Source organism: Chionomys nivalis, chromosome 13 (genome assembly GCF_950005125.1).
Source record: "Chionomys nivalis chromosome 13, mChiNiv1.1, whole genome shotgun sequence".
Taxonomy (NCBI): domain Eukaryota; kingdom Metazoa; phylum Chordata; class Mammalia; order Rodentia; family Cricetidae; genus Chionomys; species Chionomys nivalis.
The window spans coordinates 13484861-13493428 of NC_080098.1; the positions used below are offsets into that span (position 1 = coordinate 13484861).

Here is an 8568-nt window from a genome sequence, read left to right on the forward strand (position 1 = left end):
TATTTCCCTTGGCATTTTGGCCACTCACATAAAATAAAGGTATAAAAACAAACTGGTATTTGAGGCATTCCACCACACCCCAACCAGTACTTTTTGTCTTTACTGTATTTAATACTCCTATCATGTCCTCTTCACTCTGCTGTTAGTGTTTACTGGTAATTCTGGTAATTCAAGCTAACACCCTACACATGGAAAAAGTCAACAAGTAGTAGACTTTCCATATTTCTTTTTTTTAATACTTATTTATTATGCATACAATATTCTGTCTGCGTGCATGCCTGAAGAGGGCACCAGACCTCATTACAGATGGTTGTGAGCCACCATGTAGTTGCTGGGAATTGAACTCAGGACCTTTGGAGGAATAGGCAATGCTCTTAACCACTGAGCCATCTCTCCAGCCCGACTTTCCATATTTCAAGTCTTAAACGTGCACATCTTTTTTTGAGACAGGGTTTTATGAAACCCAGATTAGTCTCAAACTAGAACTCACTATGTAGCCAAGGAAAACTGTTAACTTCTGATCTCCTCCCTCCACTTCATGAGCATTGGGATTACAGGTGTATACTATACCACACCCACTTCCATGCAGTGCTGGTGTGGAGCTGAGGGCCCTCATGCACACTAAGCAAACATTCGGCCAACTGACCTACATTCCCTAAGTCTTGAAATTTGCATGACTGATTTCATCCTGCAATCCCACTATTTTATTTATTTATTTAACACTACAATAATTAGCTACAATGCATTTTCACAATCAATTGAGGTTCACTAACTTATGGAAGCTACTGGGCCACTACCCAAGGCAAAAGTAAAACTTCTACTTTTGCTATATGCTTATGACAAAAAGTTAAAATGCCTGTTTTCTAACTTCAGGCCAAATCTCCCTCATTTCCCAAAGTCATAAAAGTGCTCACAAAGAACGTGAGCAGTTATGTTAAAAACAAAAACAAAACAAACAAAAACTCTACTGCTTTGTCAAAGTTGTTACGACTTGAAAACCGAGTACTGAAAAATAAGCTTCATACCACAAATATAGTAAAATGACAGTAACTAAAGACCTGCATTCCCCCCACACAGTTAGTAAACCTAGCAGAAATACTACAAGTCAGCACTAGGAAAGAGACTGGGTGGAGTGCCATAGACACAGCTCAGAGGTGCATGAAGCTGGAGTTTAGTTCTCAGCTCCTGAATATAACATCTTATCTCTGGTTTTCAAAGTATCTCTCTCTCTCATACACACACACACCTTAATTTTTCAGATTTTACAAAAATCCATTTAAAATTTCAAAGTCAACATTTAATATTTGGCATCCTAAACTTAAGGTTTTTTTTAAATGTTTTTGATAAACAGTCCTTACCACTCTGGCTGCTCTCTCCTGAGATTCACATTTCCTGCAAAACCATGGTCCAGTAGGTACTTGAACAATGCCATAGCAAGCTGTGGGAAAACAAAATATTTACATTTGAAAACTAATTATAACAATTTTTTTGTTGTTTTTTGTTTTGTTTTTGCTTTTCGAGACAAGGTTTCTCTGTAGTTTTTGAAGTTGTCCTGGAACTATTTCTTGTAAACCAGACTAGCCTCAAACTCAGAGATCCGCCTGCCTATGCCTCCCTAGTATGGCATTAAAGGCATGCATCATCACCACCTAGCTTAACATAAAATTTTAAAATTCAACCATCTGAGTTATTCCCACTAAAGTCTAACGTGTTCAGTGTGACCGTGCACAAGTGTAATCACAAAGCTCTAGAGGCTAAACCAAGATGACCGTAAATGTCAAGTCGATCTGAACTAGATAGAAACTATTTCAAATAAGTCAAAATGCTATAAACGTTGGGCTTCTCTCTTGTAGGTGATGTACAAAATACATCAGAAACTCACTGATCATTCCTCACCCTATAGTTTGTACCAGGTGTTTTCTGTTGCTGAGAGAGGATTTCACTGACTATAGCCAGCCTCAGCCTCTTAAAGTGCTGCGGCTATAAGCATACAAATAAACAACAAAAATAGAGATTAAGAAAAAAATAAGACTAAGACGAACAACAGCTACAAAACAAAATATGCTGAAGTGAAATACTTTGTGTATAGCATACACAGCATGCGTGAAGTCCTGGCTGCATCTCTGCACCAAGGAAAGCCACACTTAGTGGGGTAAGCCTGTAAGGCAGCACTCAGGAAACAACGGAGGGCAACCTCTACCTCTACCACACAGCAAATTCAAAGCCAGCCAAGTTATTCGATACTAAAGTGACAGTTTGTGATAGAGCACTCTGTACAGCATGTTCAAGGACCTGAATCTAATCCCCAGCACTTAAAAAATGTGAGCTGGATGGTGGTGGTGCACACCTTTAATCCCAGCACTCGGGAGGCAGAGGCAGGAGAATCTTTGCAAGTTTGAGGCAAGCCTTGTCTACAAGAGCTAGTTCCAGGACAGCTAGGGCTGTTACCCAGAGAAACCCTGTCTCAAACACCCCCCCAAAAAATTATGTGAAATATCAAAAAAAGGCAAATTAATAAACAAAAGTTGTGGTTACCTAGGTATATGAGAATCAAATATAAAGGGGAAGTGACTTCTAATGGGTTCAAGATTTTCATTAGGGCGATTAAAAGGATCCTAAACAAACTGTGGGGGCCGGGCAGTGGTGGCGCACGCCTTTAATCCCAGTACTCCGGGAGGCAGAGGCAGGCGGATCTCTGGGAGTTCGAGGCGAGTCTGGTCTACAAGAGCTAGTTCCAGGACAGGCTCCAAAACCACAGAGAAACCCTGTCTCGAAAAACCAAAAAAAAAAAAAAAAAAAAAAAAAAAAACTGTGGTAGTGTCTGCACAATTCTACAAATATACCAAAAACCGTTCCATACTCCAAACAGGTGAACAGCACAGGATGTTAACTACCTCAATACAATCATTATTAAAAAAAAAAAACAAAACAGAAACTTTATAAAATTAGCATCCCAAGTATTCTCAGTTTCACATACCTAATTCACAGCCTCCTTTTTAAAAAATATTTCTATATTACATTTATTGCGTATGTGAACTTCACATATACAGTGTGTATGTCAACCTCCAGGAACCTTCCACTATGAGTCCACCAATTGATTTCAAGGCTTGGCAACAAGTGCCTTACACCACACACTGGCCCAGCCTCCTTGTGTTATAAAGAGATAGGAGTTGTTTCAAACTGGGCATGGTAGCACAATTGTAATTCCAGCACTCAGGAAGGTGAAACACAAGGACCTCAAATTCAGCCAAATTGGTTACATAGTGAGATTCTATCTATAAAATCCAAGGGATGGGGCTACTGGAGCAGCTGGAAGGTTTTAAAAAAAAAAAAAACTTCTCTAGCATGAACAAAGTCCTGGGTCTGACCCTCAGCATGAAAACACAAGAGGAAAAGAAAAAGTTTGATTTGTTAGCCGGGCGGTGGTGGCACACACCTTTAATCCCAGCACTCGGGAGGCAGAGGCAGGCGGATCTCTGTGAGTTCAAGGCCAGCCTGATCTAGAAGAGCTAGTTCCAGAACAGGAACCAAAAGCTACAAAGAAACCCTGTCTCGAAAATCAAAAAAAAAAAAAGTTTGATTTGTTTTGTTTAGCAATTAAAAAAAAAAGTTTCTAAAATTTATTATTTATGCTGTGGGGGAAGACAGTGTGCCGGTAAACTTTCGCAGTTTTGGATCTCTCCTTCCACCATGAGTAGTGGGGGTCACACTGGTCAGGTTTGGTGACAGGTGCCATCTCACTAGCTGAAAAGTTGGCTTTAGGTTTTAATCTTTCATCTTCTTCTTTTTTTTGTTTTGTTTTGTTTTTCGGGACCAGGGTTTCTCTGTAGCTTTGGAGCCTGTCCTAGAACTCACCCCATAGGCCAGGTTGGCCTTGAACTCACAGAGACCCACCTGCCTCCACCACACAAGTGCTGGGATTAAAGTCAGGCACCACCATCACCACCCAGTTTAATGTTCATTTTTAATTTATTAAGATTTTAAATTTTTCTGAGAATTTATAAACACATTCATCTCCCATCTAACACAGCAGAAAATGTCTTAAAATATTGGGAAACAATAAAATAAAACCAACAGCAACTTTTTAGATACCAAAAGCTAGACTTTTTATTTTTGAGACAAGAGTGCCAAACAGCACAGGTTGGCCTCAAACTTGCTATGCAATCCCTAGGTTGGACTTGCGATTCTGACTCTACCAAGTACCGGGACTGCTGACATGTACCGTCATGCCAAACGTATTCCACACTAAAGTTGAGACCCAGGGCCCTGTGTATGATACCTACTTACTTCAACTGAACTATATGCTTCACAAGCATAATTGAATAGTCTAGGCTGTCCTTAAACTCAGAAGGATCCTCCTGCCTGACCTGCAAGAGCTGAGCACAGACATCAACCACCATGCCTCAGTTAAGCTCTTCTAAACCTGTGTAAGGATGTCTAAGTAAACAAACAACACCATCAGTAGCTGGGTGGTGAGAGCAGGCATCTGTAATTCCAGCACTTGGAAGGTAGAAGCCTCGTCAGCATACCAGTTTTGAGGCTAGCCTGAGCTATGAAAGACCCTGTATCAAAAAAGAAAAAAGAAACAGCATAGAGTACAAACATATTTATTTGAAGCACCCTAGTAGGGAAGAGATTAAGATGTACATTTTCTGTATTGACAAGCAAGAGATTACATAACAAAAGTAATTTGTCATCCAATTCATGAGATATGCCCTGCTCCCAGACAAAAAAAGCAGACAGAAAAAGGTATTGGGAAAATATATTTGAGCAAAGTAAAAGATATATATGTATGTATGTATGTATATACATATATATGAGGACGCCTTAACAACCATTATTTTTTAATCCCAACTAAAGATCTTAACACAGACACACAAATGCCAATGAAGACAAATTATATAGGTTTGACATAAATCTTCATTCCTTCTTGCACTTATCTTTGCCAAATACTGAGAATTAGATATCAAGGGCAATAAGAAACTTTCTCCTTTAAAAGAAATCAGTTGCCGGGCGGTGGTGGCTCACGCCTTTAATCCCAGCACTTGGGAGGCAGAGGCAGGCGGATCTCTGTGAGTTCGAGGCCAGCCTGGTCTACAAGAGCTAGTTCCAGGACAGGCTCCAAAGCCACAGAGAAACCCTGTCTCGAAAAACCAAAAAAAAAAAAAAAGAAATCAGTTAAATCTCTGTTAAATTACTCTCTCAATATCATTACTTGTCTGAATGTGCCCTTCCCAATGGTAATTTTTTTTTTTGAGACAGATTTCTCTATGAAACAGTTTGGCTATAGAGCAGGCTGGCCTCAAACTCAGAGATCCTCCTGCCTCGGCCTTCAAATTATTAACTTTGTACTGGGTGTGGCTTGCCTTTTAATCCCAGCACGTGAGGCAGAGGAAGGTGAATCTCTGCTGGTTTCAGACCAGTCTGATCTAGTTCCAGGACAACCAGTTACACAGAAAAAAAGCCTAGGGGGAGGGGAACTTTGGGGCTGGGATTTGGCTCAAGTTAAAAGAATGCTTGCCCACCACCCTAGGTCTCATCCTCTGGACAGTGTAACCTAGGAACAGTAGTGCATGTCTGAAATCCTCAAACAGGAAAGGCAGAAGCATGAGGATGGGGGAATTCGAGGCCAGCCTGGTCTACAAGAGCTAGTTCCAGGACAGGAACCAAAAAGCTACGGAGAAACCCTGTCTCGAAAATCAAAAAAAAAAAAAAAAAAAAAAAAAAAAAAAAAGCTAGTTCCAGGACAGGAACCAAAAAAAGCTACAGAGAAACCCTGTCTCGAAAATCCAAAAAAATAAAAATAAAAAAAAAATTAAAAAAAAATAAAAACTAAAATAAAAGTTGCACTTTGGCATCTTATGTCCAATTTCCCTCTCTCCCCTTTGGTAGGGCACCTCCCATTACATCACAAAACAACTTCTTTAGGCGCACACCTATAATTTCTGTACTCGAGGGCTAATGGAGGGGGATTGCTGCATGTCTCGGTCCTACCTGGGCTACATAGAACAACCCTGTCTAACTACACAGAAACTTCCGCCAGTCAGTCAGCCTTAGCAATAGGAAGGGTGGGTAGGCTGACAGCCACATCTAGTCCTTCGTCTGGATCCCCTTACCACTCGGAATGGACAGTTGGAAACTTCAATAACCTGGAAGATATCCTAAAGAGGTCCCCAGTTTTTGTTTTGGGGTGGGGATTTATCCAAAGCATTCTAATGATAATACCCAAAAATTAACTCAAGAGTCTCCCAAGTCTCTTCTCTGGAGCCATACAGGCTGTGCTACAGCCACCGACCAGCCCAGGTCAGCTCAGTCCAGACACTCCATCACAGGGGCGCCTTCCACGGTCTCCGCCAAAGAACTTGGGGTGCAGCAGGACCCTCTCTCCCTCAACTGAAAAGCCAGGTTGCCCCACACACTGAGGCAAAGGGAGCTGGCAGGAGAGAGGAGGGGCTCAGGCTTCGGATCCCCAAAGCCACCACACCGTCACGGGGACTCCAGCGCGGGTCGCACGCTCCTCCCATACCCAGGCGCAGACCCGGCGGCCGCAGGCAGCCACCAAATGACACTTGAGTGAGCGCCGAATCACATGACAGCCCGGGCCACACGCACTTTCTCCCACAGGCCGAGGCACGGCCCGCGCCCGCGGCGACCACGCCGGGCTCCCGGGGCCTGCGCACGGGGCGGGGCGGGGCGGGCCGGGGGCGGGGCGGCGGGCCGGGGGAGGGGCGGCGGTGGCAGTTGCCGCCGAGGGAGGGGGGGGCAGTGACGGTTGGGAGCAGGCCGGTTCGGCCCGGCGGGCGGTTGAGTGTTTACCTTGATGCACCGCGACGCTGCAGCCGTGCCCGTCGCAATAAACCAGCGGGTTCTCGGCCCAGCCTCTCTCGTCTGAGCAAACGCAACAGCCTCCAATCATTTCCTTCATACTATGGGAGACCTCGTCCTCCAGTGACACGGGCCGGTCGCTAGAGACCATCTAAGAGGGAGTTGGGGGGACCATTAACAAACACAAGCAAGCCAGCCAGAGCTCCCCACACGCAGCCCCCTGGTCCGCCCGCCCGCCCGGTCCCCGTCCCCGCCCGCCAGCTCGGCCGCTCGCTCACTCGGGCTTTGCCGCTCAGTCACTCACGTTCCGCACAGGAGTCAGGAGCCATGTCCTTGCTGACTCCCCCCACCTCCCCGCCACCGCCTCCTCCTCCTCCTCCGCGGCGTCCTCCCTCCCCACCTCCACCCGGCCGCTAACGCCGCCGCCCGAGGAGGGCACACATAATCAAGCAGGCCTCCGCACAGGCGCACTGGGGGGCTCCCGCTGGGCCCGGGGCGGCGAGGGAGGGGAAGGGGCTGCGCTTCCTCCTCCGAGCGTCACCCGGCGTGCGCGTCGGCCCGCCCTGCGGCCGGCGTGAGGGAGGCGGCCCGGAGAGGCGAGGCCTGCGTGCGCGCCGCCGCGTCCCCAGCCTCCTGCCTACCTCCAGGCTTTCCCCTCCCCCCGCACCGCTCGGCGGCGGCGCCGAGGTGTGCGGAGGTGGGGGACCCGCGGAGCCGGCTGCTCGGCGCGGCCGGAGTGAGTCGCCCGGAGGGCTCAGGGGCGCGCGCGGGCCTGGACGTTGGGCCGCCCTCGCCTCGCGGGCCCGGGGCACGCGTGGGAGAGAGACCGCGCGCGGGGCGGGGGCCAGAGTCGCTGAGGGGCGTCCTCGGGGCGTCTCGTGGCACGGGGAACCTACCTGAAGGCCTGTGCCTCGAGAACTGGCCCGCGGGTAACAATGGTTGGGAGAGGGTGCCAGCTTCCATGAAGGGTGTAATGAAGCATGGCTTCCTGCAGTTGGCCGCTCTAACTTCCCAGTACTGCGGCAGCTTCACCTCCCATTAAATTCACGTCCTGGATTCCTCCCAAAGTTCACCCAGTGGAAGTGTTACCCTATCTACCGGCCACTTACGCACCACCTTGGCCCCCGTGACAAATGAAAGTGCAGCAGACAGGTTAAAAGCTTGTGTTTGGGTTATACTCTGAGCGGGAGCCCCAAGACTGCATCGTAGCTTGGTAGGTATACAAATTAGCATTAGCCTCCAACCTAAAGGAGTGATCCGGAAATTTCAGCTATAAGACGAAGGAACCCACGTTCTAGCCTGTCACTAGAGTGTGGTGCCCAGTTTTGATTGAGGATTCCTCTGATCTGTTTCTCCAGATTTACTATTGCAAATGTGATGTCATTTAAGTGGGAGAAATATGGGAGCTCTGATACACAAATAGATTAGACCAATGTGAGCAGATTAATTAGCTGAATACTGAGTAGATTTTAGCTAAAAAAAAAAAAGTCTTTCTCCCTATTCCTTTCTCCATGTACACCCACTATTGATATTAATCAAAAAGTGTTCAGTCATTTTACCATGAAATGGGAATAATGGATAGAGTGTCTAAATGACATACAGTTCCAAGGCAACTTCAAGGCTTTTGGTTAATTACTTAGAGGTGCAAAGGGCTTATTAGAAATTAACAATATGATATGGTCTGAAAAGTGCACTTACTCAATGCTAGAAGACCCCAAGTTCTAGAAACTCCTCAGGGAATAT

At 46.1% G+C, this 8568-nt stretch overlaps 1 protein-coding gene across 7 annotated transcripts in view; it reads right to left on the minus strand.

The window, feature by feature from the left end:
* Positions 1 to 7362, minus strand: part of Mllt10 (MLLT10 histone lysine methyltransferase DOT1L cofactor) — a 147921-nt gene extending 140559 nt beyond the window's left edge. For 4 of the 7 annotated variants that reach the window (XM_057787270.1, XM_057787269.1, XM_057787268.1 and 1 more), the window contains exons 1-3: positions 7104 to 7184; positions 6817 to 6976; positions 1359 to 1438 (exon numbers count right to left, since the gene is read on the minus strand). In XM_057787270.1, the coding sequence (XP_057643253.1) occupies positions 1359 to 1438; positions 6817 to 6976 (240 nt within the window). In that variant the 5' untranslated portion in view covers positions 7104 to 7184. Of the gene's footprint in view, positions 1 to 1358; positions 1439 to 6816; positions 6977 to 7103; positions 7185 to 7225 lie in introns of those variants that run through there. The other 3 variants (XM_057787267.1, XM_057787266.1, XM_057787273.1) reach the window with 3 other exon arrangements.
* Between the last annotated feature and the right edge of the window lie 1206 nt (positions 7363 to 8568).